This window comes from Dunckerocampus dactyliophorus, chromosome 12 (genome assembly GCF_027744805.1).
Source record: "Dunckerocampus dactyliophorus isolate RoL2022-P2 chromosome 12, RoL_Ddac_1.1, whole genome shotgun sequence".
NCBI classification, from domain to species: Eukaryota; Metazoa; Chordata; class Actinopteri; order Syngnathiformes; family Syngnathidae; genus Dunckerocampus; species Dunckerocampus dactyliophorus.
This window is the reverse complement of record NC_072830.1, coordinates 6,650,867-6,666,570: the sequence shown is the minus strand read 5'-3', so window position 1 is coordinate 6,666,570 and position 15,704 is coordinate 6,650,867. Positions and strand designations below refer to the sequence as shown.

General features: G+C 44.0%; 1 protein-coding gene and 1 long non-coding RNA gene across 3 annotated transcripts in view; one reads left to right on the top strand and one right to left on the bottom strand.

Annotated features, from left to right (window-relative positions):
- Positions 1–181: 181 nt before the first annotated feature.
- On the bottom strand, positions 182–9,660 carry pld3 (phospholipase D family, member 3). 2 transcript variants are annotated; one of them, XM_054793770.1, is made up of 13 exons: positions 9,490–9,660; positions 7,967–8,050; positions 7,703–7,759; positions 6,482–6,532; positions 6,256–6,413; positions 5,985–6,165; positions 5,799–5,916; positions 5,599–5,726; positions 5,115–5,312; positions 4,899–5,038; positions 4,664–4,829; positions 4,482–4,581; positions 182–3,946 (listed from the first exon to the last, which is right to left on the bottom strand). In XM_054793770.1, the coding sequence occupies exons 2-13, from the start codon at positions 7,991–7,993 to the stop codon at positions 3,759–3,761; spliced, it is 1,512 nt and encodes a 503-aa protein (XP_054649745.1). In that variant the 5' UTR covers positions 7,994–8,050; positions 9,490–9,660; the 3' UTR covers positions 182–3,758. The 2 variants fall into 2 exon arrangements, with proteins under 2 accessions (XP_054649745.1, XP_054649746.1); XM_054793771.1 differs by lacking the exon at positions 7,703–7,759.
- A 171-nt stretch (positions 9,661–9,831) lies between these two features.
- The window catches only part of LOC129190731 (uncharacterized), a 62,489-nt gene continuing 56,616 nt past the window's right edge, over positions 9,832–15,704 (top strand). Inside the window, exons 1-2 of the long non-coding RNA XR_008573048.1 lie at positions 9,832–10,010; positions 10,116–10,266. This is a non-coding gene — a long non-coding RNA (uncharacterized LOC129190731). The remainder of the gene's footprint in view (positions 10,011–10,115; positions 10,267–15,704) is intronic.

Sequence of the window (15,704 nt, the reverse complement as noted above, 5' to 3'; positions counted from 1 at the left end):
GTCTGTGTGAGAGGTGGGGTGGAGGTGGGGTGGACAGAACAGAATGGGCGTGCATTAGCTGTAGAGGACAGTCAGCAGTTTGCCGTGTGTCTCTGCAAAGCCCTATTGTTGTTGGCGTTGGAGGTTTTAGCAGGCCTTGTTGGTGGGCTTAGAGGGGCTGCATGCTGGATCCCGACACTGGACAACAAAGCTTAATTACTGCGGCATCAGAACATCTTTTTAATGAACACATTGTCCTTTTTCATTGACCCAACATTACCAGCAGATAAAATGCTTCAACAAATACTGAACCTGAAACCTGAAACTAATTCTGGAAGTCATTACACATGCTCACCATTTATGTTTATTAACATATTTAGTACTTATAAGTGATTAGGGTGACCATACCTTGATTATACAAAACCAGCACACTTGACCCAGCAATGAGATGCAGTACTCAAATGATACTGGAAGTTTACTCAAAAATACCTTATCATTTTGATACATTGAAAGTATGGATTAAAAGAAATTATATTACAAAATATTATTATCTATAACCAAAGACAAAAGGATGAACGTTCAAAAAATGTAGCCTTGTTAAAGAATGTATCCAATATTTTTGGGAAAAACGTGCCCTCTAAAGTCACAAGAACATTGAACTGCCGTCATGCATGACGTCCCGTTTTTAGGGACTTTAACTCGACAAGCGTCAGAGGTTTAACTCCATCCATCCACTCATCCATTTTCTTCTGCTTATCCGCGTCCAGGTCGTGGGGGCAGCAGTCTCAGTAGGGAAGTCCAGACTTCCCGGCCCCCGGCCACCTCTTCCAGTTCCCCTCAGAGGACACCAAGGCATTCCCAGGCCAGCTGTGAGACAAAATCCCTCCAGTGTGTCCTAGGTCTGCCCCAGGGCCTTCTCCTGGCTGGGCATGCCCGGAACTGACTCCTCTCAATGTGAAAGGAGCAGCAGCTCTACTCTGAGCCCCTCCCAATGACCGAGCTCCTCACCCTATCTCTTAGGGTAAGTCCAGCCACCCTACGGAGGAAAGTCATTTCTGACACTTGTATCCGCGATCTCGTTCTTTCCGTCATGACCCAAACCTCATGACCATAGGTGAGGGTGGGAACGTACAGTAGATGGACCAGTAAATTGAGAGCTTTGCCTTCTGGCTCAGCTCTCTCTTCACCACAACATCCCAGTACAGCGACCGCATCACTGCAGACTCTGCGCCGACCCGCCTGTCGACCACACTCGACGCCCCAACCTTTCTTCACTAGTGAACAAGACCTCGAGATAGTTGAACCACCTGGGGCAGGACCTCATTCCCAACCCGGAGGGTGCAATCCACCCTTTTTCGACTGAGAACCATGGCCTTGAATTTGGAAGTGCTGAGTTTCACCCCAGAAGCTTCACACTCAGCTGCAAACTGGCCCAGTAAATACTGAAGGTCAAAGCCCGATGTGGCCATCGGGACCACACTGTTTGCAAATAGCAGAGACAACATCCTTAGGCACCCGAACTGGATTTCCTAGACGCCTTGGCTGCGCCGAGAAATTCAGTTCTGATTTCTGATTCTGATTCTTAACAGAATCAGTGACAAAGTGTAGCTTTGGTGGTGGCCAGCGCTCACTGGGAACAGGCTTGACTTACTGCTGGCAGTGCGAACCAGGCTCCTGCTCCTGCATGTAGTAGCGCACCACCAATCCCGTACTCCCGGAGCATCCTCTACAGGACACCGCGAGGGACACGGTCAAATGCTTTTCCCAAGAAATCAAAGCACATGTAGACCGGCTGGGCAAACTCCCAGGTACCCTCGAGTACACTTGCAAGGGTGTAGAGCTGGTCCAGTGTTCTGCGACCGGAATGAAAACCACATTGCACCTCCTGTAGCCAAGGTTCGACTAACAGTCATACCCTTCTCTCCAGCACCCTGAAATAGACTTTGCCAGGGAGGCTGAGGAGTGTGATCCCCCTATAGTTGGAACACACCCTCCGGTCACCCTTCTTGAAAAGGAGTACCACTACCCCGGTCTGCCAATCCAGAGGTACTGTTCCCGAAACCCGTCCACCCCCGTAGCTTTGCTGTTGGGGAGCGTTTTGACAACCCCAGATACCTCAGCCATGGTGAAGGAACTGTCCGTGTTTGTGTCCTTAGACTCTGCTTCCTCTATGGTTGGCATGTCAGTGAGATTGAGAACTCCGTCCATATGTCCTGCTTTTTCTTTGGCTTTTTGGAAACACTAAAAGCCGCCCACAAGACATCCTCTCAGGGGTAACAACACATACAGCAGAGTACCCTAATTTCGCTCAATTTTATGGTCCAATACAAAAAACTCAGGACAGGACGTGAAAACAGAACGCTTGGTCGCCACACTTGTGATGTCGTCAGGTCATGCTAGCAGGTTACCTTGCTACTAGCTAATTAGTTTCTTCCACAGATAACTGAAGCCACATTTCTATCAAGCGGTACAGCTCAGCTCCAGTTTTGTGTAGGTGGGACTGTGATACCGTGAACAACAGAAAAAATGAAAATTGGCCAAAACGGCTTGGTGTCAAGAGGAATACTGTTAGCATTTGACAGAGGATCAGGCTAATTATGTGCTAGCTTTCACTTGTTCAAAACGGTGTTGGCATTAAGTTAAAGGTCATTCCTGGAAGAAAAAAAATACAGCTTCTGTGTCTTCAAAAAAAGTATTTTCTTCTGATTGGACAAGTTATGAAAAATTGTTGATGAGTAATGTCCTTGGAGCAGGAACATTCCGAAAGGGACATGTGGAAAAGCTAACTAGCATTAACCTCCTGGTGGGTGTGATGATAACGTAAATGGTTTATGGTTTCAGTATGTCATGTTTTAGTTCAGTGGCCAGCAGACGGAAATAGACCCACCATGGGTTGGGCTCTACTGCATTCCTACTACATAATTACACTGGAGGGGGACATGTCCAATTTTATTAACAACAGTCTTCAGCAACCATATTAGCTACACAATCCAATGAGATCCAATAGATCAATAGTTATATTACAAAAGGATTTTCTTATTTTTACTAGGTTTCTGCTTCCCGTTTCTTATCTTGATGTCATTGTTGTGTATGGCAGTTTCAGCCAACCAGCGTTTTATATTACAAAGGATAATGTATTTTATTTTTACTAGGGTTCTGCTTCTGACCTTGACGTCATTGTTGTGTATGCCAAAATTTCAGCCACGCCTACTTTTTGTGTTTGAACTAATCAGCTTCTAGCATCTCTCTTGTTAAGCACCTCTACAAGTTAATTCATTGACTTTTTAAAACTAAACGCGTCCCCTGTTGGCAGCTTAATCACTATTGTCTCATGTTTTACCTTTGAAATCATAAGTTACATTGCGTAAAGTATATAAAAAAAATCTAAAAGCTGATTAAGAGTAACTTTAATTTGTACAGTTACCTCTTCTCGCTTCGGTGGACAGTTGCCGTGAAGCTCAACAACGCCACATAGTGGAAATTCAAATTAGATTTGATGAGAATTTACTTTCTTTTAATTACATCTGTTTTAAAAAAGTGATCTTACTATTTACAAGCACAGCAGCTTTCCAGCAATCAAACAAAATATTTGTCCCTGAGATGAGACATGATGGAAAATGTCCTCCAAGTCTGGAAATGCATTCATGATAACATCACCATGGTAGTAATGTGTCGCCTATTTTGAGTCTTAAAACGTTAAAAAGGAGCAGCTCTAGAGCAGCTTTCTTGTGTTGTTCGACTCTACATGAACAACCCAGCAGCAGTGTGGGATGCGTGGACTAGCAGACGTCTTTGAGGTTGGTGTGCTGCGTGAGCGGGACGCTGTAGGCGGAGCTCCAGTCTCTCTCGAACACATCCCTCAGCTGTGATTGGACGGTGGGCTCCAGGGATGAGGACGCCGTCTGGTTGACCACCAACGCGGATCCTGCTGTGTTCACAAAGTAGTCCCCCGACCAGTTGGACGTCCCTGAAGACATAAATAGATGCAGACCTTTCTTTAATAGCCAGCATTGCAGCTGGCGTTAGCTTTTATTATTAGTAAAAAAACACCATAGAACCATCATTCATCTTAGTGCATGCTGTCTACTTGCAAAAATGTGGGCAAAATTTGGGGATTCGTACGTGGTGAATACAGCCTCAGTGCGGATTTGGGAGCACGCAGACACGAACGACGTAGCACTTTTAGTGTAGGAGAAAGTTCTGCTGCGTGCGGGCTGCGTCGAGGCTACAGATACGTGTGACGTGCGTGCCCTCTGCTGCCACTGAGCGCACCACGCACTGACTGCCCTCACACACACACACAAAAATAAGGGCAGGCAGAGTGGTGACGTGACCCCACCCCCACCTCCCATGGCAAAAGCTTGCTATGTAATGTGCATTACTGCCACCTACAGGGTGGATTTTTAAAAATGATTTCAAAACGACAGGGTTTAGGATTGTTTGGCCTGATGTATGCACTGATCTTTTAAACTGCTTATAATCACACCAGCTGGCGAGCTTACCGATGTAGGCGACCTTGTCAGTCACCATGTACTTGTTGTGGTTGACTCTGGCAAAGGGGATCTTCTTCTGCTCGGCACTGGCAGGAACCACGAAGAGTCGCTGCAGAGAGGACAGACATGCGGTTTTCAGCTTGTGATGTGCGCTACTGCAGAACCCTAAGACCAAAACGGAGTCCGCTCACCGCTTGGATGTCCAGTTTGCTTTTGGGCTCGTAGACGGCCGCCAGTGACTTCAGGAAGGGAAACATGGCGGGCGGCGTGCTGGCCCAGCAGCTGATCAGCAGCCGCACTCGCACGCGCTTCTCGTAGGCCACCCGCCTCAGCTGGGTGTCTATGTCCTCCCAATACCTGCGGAGGGGCGCCACATGCACGAGTGTGACAAGTCACTTTATGACACCATGAGAAGAAAAGTGGTACCTCTTAGGATGAGAGAACTCCAAGGTAGGCAGGTAGTTCATGACAGAGATGTAGATGAAGCTCTCTGCGTCCTCTATCACGCTCAGGATGGACTCCAGGTCGGACGTCCTGCCAGCGGCACAGAAAGATGGCGGGGAGCTCTGGTGGTGCGAGAACAACAATACTGTTGCAGAAAAAAAAAAACAGTCGTGTTGTTTGTATTTCCACGACACTCACCGACAAGTAGACCCTGGAGGGGGTGTTGTTGAGTGGCAGCTGGAGGGGCGTGTCCTTGTTGTACGCGGTGGTGAAGCTGCTGGGCCACGAAGACGGGATGGACTGGCTCTCCCCCAGGAACCAGTAGGCCTCAAAGATCTTGGACAGGTCTGAAGCCAGGCAGCTACAGTTGTAGACCACCGCACCGAGCTCCTTCACCTGGAGCACACCACAATACTGTTGTGGCGGAATACTGTTCCTAATATTGTGACCCTCTCATGTCACTATATAGGGACACTGAAATAAGGTGGCACCTCCAAAGTGGAACACAAGCCTCTGGTTGACTTCTAAGTCGTCCGAACTTGAAAACCATTTTTCCCATAGGAAATCGTAGAAAAAGAAATTGTCTGTTCTAGGGTCAAACATTTTAACATTCTTAAGTGTCATCCAAGCGACAACTAGATATGACAAAAACACAACTATTCTACTTTGTGTGTGTGTGTACCTGTGTGAGGGATCTCCAGTCCATGTTGGCGCTGCCAATGTAAACGTGTTTCTTGTCTACCACCCAGAATTTGGTGTGTAGGACCCCTGAGGTGAGCCCCCTCATGTTGACTGTCCTGATAGCGGCTCCTACACACCCATACACACATTTCACCTGAGGTTTCCATTGAAATTACTCAACAGTGACGTCATGTGACTCACCTGAGGCATTGAGCACTCTGAGGTCGTCCCGAGGTTGACTCTCTTGCGGCGTGTTGACGGCGATGCGGACCGACAAGGACCCCGAGAGCTCAGCGAGGTTCTTCAGGATGTTCTCGCCCTGCGCATTCACATTCAAGTCCGGAGGTCACCAGGTTGTGGACAGCTATGTAACGCCTCCGGGCTGACCTGATTGGCTGTTGGCTCCTGAGTCCCAGTGTCTTTGTTGGTGAGCGTCCAGTAGAAGGAGGCGATGTCCACGCTGCTGCGGGCCTGGGCCATCAGTTGCAGCCATGCGTGGTAGATGGATCCATGAGTGGTGCTGGAGTTGAAGTCTACGCCCTGAGGAATGCTCTCCACCAGGAAGATCCTGAAGAGGAGACCATGTCACCGAAGTGCAACCATTTCAATCTCCTTTCAGTTTTTCATTAACTTATTTCTTTTGTCGGGGTTATCTTACTTGCACGGGTCCGAGCAGGACTCCACCAAGCTCGGTCGTAAGTCGGAGCTCACGTATGGAGGCGCGGAAGAAGCAGACGGCACCAGCAGGTTGTAGAGCGCTGTGGCAGCCAGCAGCAAGGAGGCGACGGTGGCCACCGCAAGCAAACAGCAGGAGAACTGCGAGTGGAACCCCAAAAGATGTTCATGTCACGACCACCTTTGACTGATTCTAAGTTACGACGTACCGTTAGTGCTTTTCTGTTGGAGTCCGACCTCGTCCACCTGACGTCCACCAGCTGGAGAACATCAAGGACAACATTACTGAGTGACCTTTTTATACATTGGATTATCATTTCTATTTCCTTAGTTTTCCCATATCTGAACAAACTAGACGTTGGTAAGCATCCTGGAATGGAATTGTGCCTGACCTTAGAACTTATTTACCCGCTGGACCAATGCGCAACACGAGAGCCATTGCCAATGTTGGCCACAAGAGGGCATGCATATAAACAGTCATACATGTAGATATGAATAGTCATAGATTCTTTACTGTGATGCTTTCTTTGGGATGTTTTGGGATGTTTTCCACCATTAGCTAGCAGGACTACCACAACCCTTTGTGAAGGGATGAAGAAAATCCTGTTACATTTTGTCGTAAATAAAAGTCATGAGGTCACATTTTACGCAAAGATCATATGTATGACAGGAGTGCTCTGCTATTTTTAAGGATCTACTTAAAAATGTTAGTCAATGATCCTGTATATGACAGGAGTGTTTTGCTGTTTTTAAGGACCTATTGATGAAAACCACCACTTGTCAAAGATTCTCCACATGACAGGAGTGTTGGCAGCTTTTAAGGAACTACTACAAAAACGCCAGCCAAAGATCCTGTATATGATATAAATTATATGCTGTTTTTAAGGACATACTTCAAATGTGCTAGTCAAAGACCCTCTCTATGACAGAGATCCTCTATATGACAGGAACGCTCTGCCGTTTTTAAAGGACATACTTCAAATGTACTGGTCAAATGTACTGGTCGTCTATATACCAAGAGCGCTCTGCTGTTTTTAAAGACCTACTTCAAAAACGCTAGTCAAAGATCCTCTATATGACAGCAGCGCTCTGCAGTTTTTAAGGACCTTCTGCAAAAACACCAGTCAAAGATCCTCTATATGACAGGAGTGCTCTGCTGTTTTTAAGAACCTACTTGAAAAACACTAGTCAAAGATTCTCTATATGACAGGAGCGCTCTGCTGCTTTTCAGGACATACTTCAAATGTGCTGGTCAAAGACCTTCTATATGACAGGAGCGCTCTGCTGTTTTTAAGGACCTACTTCAAAATTAACTAGTCAATGATCCTCCATATGACAGGAGTTTTGGCAGTTTTTAAGGACCTACTGTAAAAACACCAGTCAAAGATCCTCTATATGCCAGGAGCACTTTGCTGTTTTTCAGCACCTACTTCAAAAACGTTAGTCGAAGATCCTCGATTATGACAGGTGCTGATGTTTTTCAAGAACTAGTGCAAAAAAAAAGAAAAAAAAAAAGAGTCAAAGATCATCTATATGACAAGAGTGCTCTGCTGTGTGTTTTGTTTTGATGTTTTGAACTGCACTTGTCATTCACTGGCCAGACATGGCCCGCAGGCCGCCAGTTGACTGGCCCTGTATTAATGTGCATGAGAACAGTGAGCGTGACACCAAATAAGAGAACATGGTCTTCTTACTTTCTCATAGGGGATGTCGATCGTCATGTTCACACGGGAAGTCACTCTGATTTCATGCGGTGGGTAAAACGGTCAGATGTTCTTCTGCAGACACGATTCAAATTGAGGAGAAAGCAGCATCATATCTTGCGTTTGTGGAGACAACGTGTGACGACAAAGCCGCAGCAATCACATGACCCGACACGGTGCTGAGCACAAAGAGAAGGTTCTAGGTACTTTTTTACTCTTTGTGGACTCTCTCACTTTACCCAGCACAGCTCATTGGTTGCATAGACATAATAATAGTAATAATAATAATAACAATAATAATATTAGTAACACAGACATAACCGTTATGTGACAGACGCTGTTGTAATTTCAGGAAGTAGTGAAAAAGACAGGAAGACCTCTGCTTGTAGTTTGCCTCATGTGATTCTTCTTAGCTGACAGAGGAAGGAAATTCGAGATTTAGCACAACACTAGCTCACAGTTAAAAGATGCCACGTGTCCGTCTACAGCTTTGTGCAGATTTTACTGGTCATGTGACAGCCAAGTCTTCAACAGTAATAGTTTAAAGTGGAGTAAAGAGGATGTGGTTAGAACATATATTACTTGTGTCAGATTATTAACTTATTAAGCTTCCCCTTGTTGTTTCCAGAACTAAGAGAATACTTCACAAACATATTAATTCTTTAAAAAAAACACAATCACTGTGTGTGCCTGTTAGAGGAGGGCAATACTACATATTTTGGTATCGATCAAATACCAAGTAAACATAGGGCCTGTGTAGACGATACTGTTACTTGGACATTTTTCAAGAATGTGATTTTTGACGATAGTTTGTTGATCGCGATTATAAACTGAATAAAACACAGGGTAAAATAAAAACAATATTTATATCAACATAATTATTTGTGAGCAATTTCACGGTATTTAATGCAGGAAGATATGACAATCACAATATCAACAATATCTCATTCTAATCATTTGCCTTTCCCCCCCCAGAGCCCTCCTGTGCCTAAGAGAGTATCCCCCCATACAATACACTTGAAAAATACAACAAAACCACGTGGATATTTGTGAAACTAAACTGAAAAATATCAATTCCGTCAGGATAGAGTCGAAGCGACACTACCTTGATGTCTGTACAGTAACATAGTAACAATTTTTGGACAGATCCACTCACCTCTACTGTGTATTTCAGATATTAGTGTTTGAAGAATGATCCTTCATAAATATCAATTTAGTCTATTGTTTATTTAGTCTATTGTTTATTTAGTTTGTAGTGTCATACAAGCTGAAATGCATTATTGACTCGATGATTCGACAATTAAAAAAATGGTGAAAGATAAATGCATTAACAGAGTAGAAAAATGTGATAATTAACAACAAAAAAGCACAATACCAATCATAAGTCACTGTGGGGCTTTAAATTAAATCCACAAATACAGAATAATCCAATGATGCTCGCAAGTTGTTTGTCAACAAGTTGCTGACCGAGCAAAAACAAGCCGCTTTAAGTTATTTTTAAAAGTCTGACTCACCTGCTCAGAAGCGTCCTGACCCACTAGAGTCCCACATAACCGCCTCGACGTCTCCACATTACGAAGGAATCACTTTTAAAGCAGCTTTTTTCTACTTACTTTCAACCAAAAAACAAAGAAATGGGTCGGCGTCATTAGAGGGGCGAGCTAGCTTCAGAAGGCACAGTGCAATAAGTGATAGTCATGTGACCTGGCCGGCCAGCCAATCAGGAGGTGATCAGGTCACATGACTTTCCTTGCATTATTATCTAGTGACACCGCCAGTTGGCGCTGTTGGCCCGCTGATGTCAGAATTTAAGCACAAGAGGAACAGTGGTCCAATATGCAAGTTACTGTAATTTGTTCGCAACTGACGCTAGCTTGATGACTTTTTCCTTATTTGTATACCAAAGCGGCGAGTATACGTCAGAATATTGACGTTTATTCACGCGAAAATAAAACGTCATTAATAATGAAGGTGAAATGTCAACATTACGCCAGTATTCGTTAATTGCAGTGATGAAGTGCATCATTATGCCATTGTAAGATTTACACATTTTTAAGCTAAAATAACTCATTATATAACTATATGTTAAACTGATTGACACATACGATAACTGAATGTCTCACACTTGTTTCGTTTAAAGATAGTTCGAGAAGGGCCACCGACTATCTGGACAGTACCATCGTGTGTTTGTGCACTCTGACAGGGGACGACGCCATTGAGGGACCTAATTAAACACACCTTCACCTGGATTGAAGATACTTCAGAGGCTACTCTAAAGACCCATGGAGCCCGTGAGTACGCATCTAAAAGAAGTCACCATTTGTGGACAGTTGAGGTTTTTTGGGAACATGAGGTTAGCTAGCTGTGATGGAAGCCGTACCGGAGGAAGCAACTAGGGGTCGCCATATAGAAAGCACACTTTGCATCACTTGCATAAAGTTCAATACTGTATGTCAGTTTTAATATATGTGTTCTTTTATATGTGCCCTGTACGATGTGCAGATGATTCACTTTAGATTATAACAACTTTAATATTATTGGAAACTGAACAAATTGTTCAACGTTAAAAAGAAAACGCGTAATAGTTAAATAATCTGAACAGCCAGACACTTTATTTTGAGCAGCAAAGTGTTGGGGGTTAAAACTCTGGAATGTGCCTTTATGAATGTGAGGTCATATTTCCTTTTGTTGAGCCTGAAACTTTTCCACTAGATAAGAAAGAAAGAAAAAAAAATTCCAAGATTGTGAGGTGAAAAGCAAGTTTTCCCGTCACAGATGTGGATGAGTTAAAATGGTAAGGGCCTGGCGGCTCAAGTGTCTTTATGTATGTATTGTCACTTATGTTTCCCAGACCGTTGATTTTTTACTGCGGCTACTGAGAAAGAGTTATCGTGCAGTCGTAAAAGCTGATTTCCACAGTCAACCTTCCCCAACCCTCGCTTGAAATATTCTCCACCAGCTGATGCATTTCTGTCATTATCATCCAGCGTATAAAGTGTCCTGTTAGAGTTACAGTTAGTTAGTTAGCTTATCAGGATGAACTGAAAGGAGAAGAATCATTTTATTAGTCCCCTTGATGGTAAATCCACTTAAAGGTGGGTATTGTGATGTAAAATGACTCATTTGGAGACGTCACTGGTTGAGCTACTTCCTGTTGTGTGTGTGTGTGTGTGACTTGCATATGAACTCTCATATGAATAACTGTGTGACGTCGTCATAGGTGTGTTTGTATCGCGGCGATAGTGGATAGACGGCAGCGGGGTCGCCAAGCAGCGGCATGGACACGGCTGTCAAAAACGTCCTGATTTTTCTTGCTCTAGTTCTGCTTAAGGAATTTGATTCTGCAGCGATGTGTGGCAGTTAACTTGGGTCGCATTTATTGTACGTCAACGCCTTTAGCAGTCGAGTTACAGGAGTATGGGGGCCTGCAAACAGTAATATGCATGCCAGGCCAGTAGTTGGCGATACCACTTTGTAAAGAAACGCTACAAACGTGCACACCACCTGCCTTTCCCTCCGAATCTCATACAAAATCATCTTTTTTGTACACATCCACATTTTTGTTAGTTTTGCAATGATAGATTTACATAGATAAAACTATTATAAATGCATATGAATGATGAATGAAAGGGATAAATAAACATTTTACCTTTACTGAAGATGTGATTATTGACAAAGACACGATGTGGTAAGTATTTCTGAAATTCATTAATATTTCTCACCTCCAGTCTCTGTTTAGCTTTTGATCACGGCTGCAAAAGAACCCAAAATGGAGCCAAAGAAAGTTACAAGTGCCGGCCTTTTCATAAAGAAGGGGAGACACATTATTGAATTCAAGAAATAAGTCATAGCTAAACAGGAAGGTGGTGTCCGTGTTGATTCCGCCGCCACATCGTGCCTTTGGCAACAATCATGTCTTTGGTGAAGGCAAAAGTAAGCTTAAATGTTAATTTATCTCTTTCATGTGTCATTACAGTTGTCCCTTGCCACACTGCGGTTTAAATATGGCTCCCTCACACTTATCGCAGTTTAAAAAAAATTTTGATTAATAAATGATCGCTGTTTAGTGGTTGACTATGGACTATTATTCAGTGTGGAAGTGGCATGTTTTTGCCTGCTTATTTTGCCCTTCCTCACTCAGTTTCAAACCCATTCTCACGTTTAGGATGAATAAATTATAGGCTAACTAGTTAGCCCGGTATACAGTATTGCTACAGTATTCGGCAAATGTTTTTCAGAAATACAATCCAGACTTTATCAAGTACGGCTTTGTGAATGGAGGCACCGAGGCAGAGCCCGCAGAGCGCAGTGTGTGGAATGCGACTTAACGCTGTCCAATGAAGCTCTGAAGCCGTCCAAGCTAAAGCAGCATTTTAAACCAAACATCCAATGCTCGAATTCTTCAGACGAAAAGAAAATGAGCTATAAATGCAAAAAAGGTCTGTTGTGACCACTCCAATTGTGCTTTGAGAGCCAGCTAACTGGTAGCCAGACGCGTGGCACTATAGCGGAGGAGTTGGTCTGCCTGCCACAGTTCATATGTGCCGTGAGATGATTGAGGAGGCCGCTTCAAAGAAGCTGCTGACCATCCCACTTTCAATCGACACTGTGAGTCATCGAATCGCCGACGTGGCGTAACTGTTAGTTAGCAAAGAACTACAGAGTCAACCGCTGATGACACCATAGACGGGTGATGTAGCGGACTTCTGCTTCCTGTTTCCTGTTAGTGGCAAGCTAACAGGCTGCTAACGAGGACATTTTGTGATATAAATACATTAGTAACACAAGTGGACTCACACAGTGTAGTAGTAGCAAGACAAGACACGCGCCATTTTGCATACTAACAGGTAGGGGTGTCCCGATCCGATCTTTAGGCTCGGTATTAGATGCAGATCTGCTGTTTTTGGAAGCTTGTGGCTTCCGTCATGACATCGGGACAATCCAGTTGCCGTATCACGTTCGTAACTGTGGGACACACTCCAACATGGTAGGTGCGGTAATGCGCCTCAAAGCTGGTTGCCACTCGACTCATGCCACCCGCAAGAAGAAGAAAACCCAACACCACCATGCAGACAGTCCGCGGTGAAGTTAGTTGGACGGATATTTGGCTCCGTAGCTGCAACTGTAGTTTTCCCTCACTTTGCCCGGGCTACTGTGTCATTGTGCGGCGAGCTTGCACGCAGTGGCGGAGGTACAGTACATGGTGGCCGTGGCCACCCTTGGTCACCTAAACATTTCAGGTATCAACTCGTTGCCACCCCCATATGAATAATGGTCTCACCTTGGCCACCCCAATGAAAAAATTCTGGCTCTGCCACTGCTCGCATGGGAAGTACTGCTCTTACTGCTGGGTGTTTACACTAGGGACCGTCAATAAATTACTATTGCGCTGAAGAGAGTTTGTTAAAAAAAACAGTCATATATTCTAAATCACATCACAAATTGATCTATAACCATGTCAAATGATTAGTCCTACCCTAAAATTTTGTATCTTTTATTGGATTAGGGACCTGACTCACAGAGGTTTTTGTTGGTCAGGCTGTGTAACAGAAAAGTAAATTGAGCAATACTTTGGTTGCATTATTTTTAATTCCACAAATTCATGTTATTCATTCAAGCGTATTATAAAAAAAAAGGATCGGTACCAGATTGGATTGACAAGACTGTAATATATATCGGAAGCCAAAAAATGTGGACCGGGACATGAAATTTAGTTGTAAATTTCCAACATTAAGCGTAAAACACGCTAACAGGGGCGTACGCTAACCGAGGTTCCACTTTTAGCTTAAAAGTTTGAGTTTTTTTAGTTTGAAAAAGACAACAAAAACACATTTTTGTGTTGTGTAAGTCATGGCACTGTGTTGGATACATTAGTGGGGTAGTAAATGTACCCGTTGTTAGTAGAAGTTGTATGAACAAGCAAAACTCTCCACGCTGTTGATGTAATTCAATAAATAAATGGAATTAATTGCAAATTAATTCAAATGTAAGGACGCAAAAAGAGTCATTCAGTTTTTTTCCCTCCTCTTTTAACTAGATGTGCAGGTCCTGACCTCAATCTTTCTACTCTACTCATTTTTTTATTGATCTGTTTGATGCTGCGGCCGGTTATCTCCCACCTCTCTCACACACACACACACACACACGTACACACACACACACACCAACACACAGCTCTTTGGAAAGGCAGTCATCTGTGCAGTTAAAGGATGTGGAGAAGGAAATGAAATGTCGGGCCAAGGTGCTTAGAGTCGCCACCCAACTGTGTGTGTGTGTGTAGGTGTGTGTGTGTGTGTGTGGTGGTGGTGGGGGGTGTCTCTGCTGTCGTTCCCATATGAGCTTGATAGGGGTGTGTCTGACATTTCTTTAGGAGTTCATCACTGGACCAAACACACAAACCTTAACTTCCTGTAATTGCTGTAAAAGCCCAAAGAACCACCCACCGACTTCTGAATTGATCCGTCCTGAGAAAGCCTCTTCCCATCAGACCCGAATACGGTCCCTCTTATCAGGACTGTAGTTCAACATTAAAACCTTTTTGGAGGTAGTGCTGAGTCACGTGATGTTGTGTTCCTGTCGCTCCAAGCCTCCAAACACACTGACCACCCTTGCCGGCCCCCACACTGAGTCATTTTGGTCTAATGTCCAGTGTGTCCCCGCCAGGCTTGAGGTGACATCTTCGTTCCTTGACTAAATTAGAGATCACATGGTCTACGTGACCAGGAATTGATTTTGACAGTTGTCCAGTTCTTTCTGTCCGCCCACGTCTGTGTGAGCTGGACTCTGTGACCGGGGGGGCGGGGTCATGCTAGGAGGTACAGCAGTGAAACCGGTGAGGGGTCGACGAGGGGGAGGCGGGGTGGTTTGACGGGGCAAACGAACTGGTTGTTCAGCTTCAGGTGAAGGCTGACAGATAACCCACTTGCAAGGCTGGGGGTTGGGGGCAAAACACTGTGATAGTTAAAGCTTACACCACATTACTGAGCAGGTTTATAGCTTTTACTACCTCTGACAACCAGCTATGTTTCATTTCAACACAAACCACTATTAGTGAACACATTTAGGACGGAGGAATGTCACTGTCATCAGTTCATGTCATGTAAATCAACCAAAAGTTGACCATCTCTAATTAGGAGGCCTTTGCCTTTGTTTAGTTATTTTGCGCTGTTGACTTTTACTTTGCTCACACAATTGTATGTAATAAAAGGGAATCATTGTATTATTTTGTCATTACAATTATCAAAATACATATTTTGTTATTTTTATATATTGTCACATTTGTTCACAAATAAGTTGGCTGATATAAAAGTTTTGTTTGCCTAAACATTTAATTCAAATTCTTTTGCCGAAACTTTTAATTCTAATTCTAGTCACGATCAACCAATGAAAGGCAAAATCACAAATCGCCCACTCCTATATAATGACCTATGTTGGATCTTTAGTGCTCAATTAGTGCTCAAAATGCATCCTTCATGTTTTCTGCTTCAAATTGTGGCCACCTCTGACTTGGGGTGAAAGGTAGACTACACGCTGGACCGAAATCCCACACCAGCTACAGGTAAATGAGCTTTGTGACCGACTAGACTACCAATGGCCCTCTGATGAAAATGATCCCAGATCCATAACAGATATTGACCGACGTGCCACCCCTCTATGAACTTTCAAGGAAATGGGTTTGCGTAATCCCGCAAACAAACTAACAAAAAAGTGAGGAAAAAATAACATAGCT

What these genes read in the sequence shown, in the direction of transcription:
- pld3 (XM_054793770.1), bottom strand. Translation starts at nt 7,993, where the DNA reads ATGACGATCGACATCCCCTATGAGAAA. An exon ending in CTTCGACTAACGTTTTTGAA is followed by an intron (nt 6,533 to 7,702) that starts GTAGGTGCTGAA and finishes GATGTTCTCCAG; the next exon opens with CTGGTGGACGTCAGGTGGAC. An exon ending in GCAAACTGGACATCCAAGCG is followed by an intron (nt 4,582 to 4,663) that starts GTGAGCGGACTC and finishes TCCTCTCTGCAG; the next exon opens with CGACTCTTCGTGGTTCCTGC.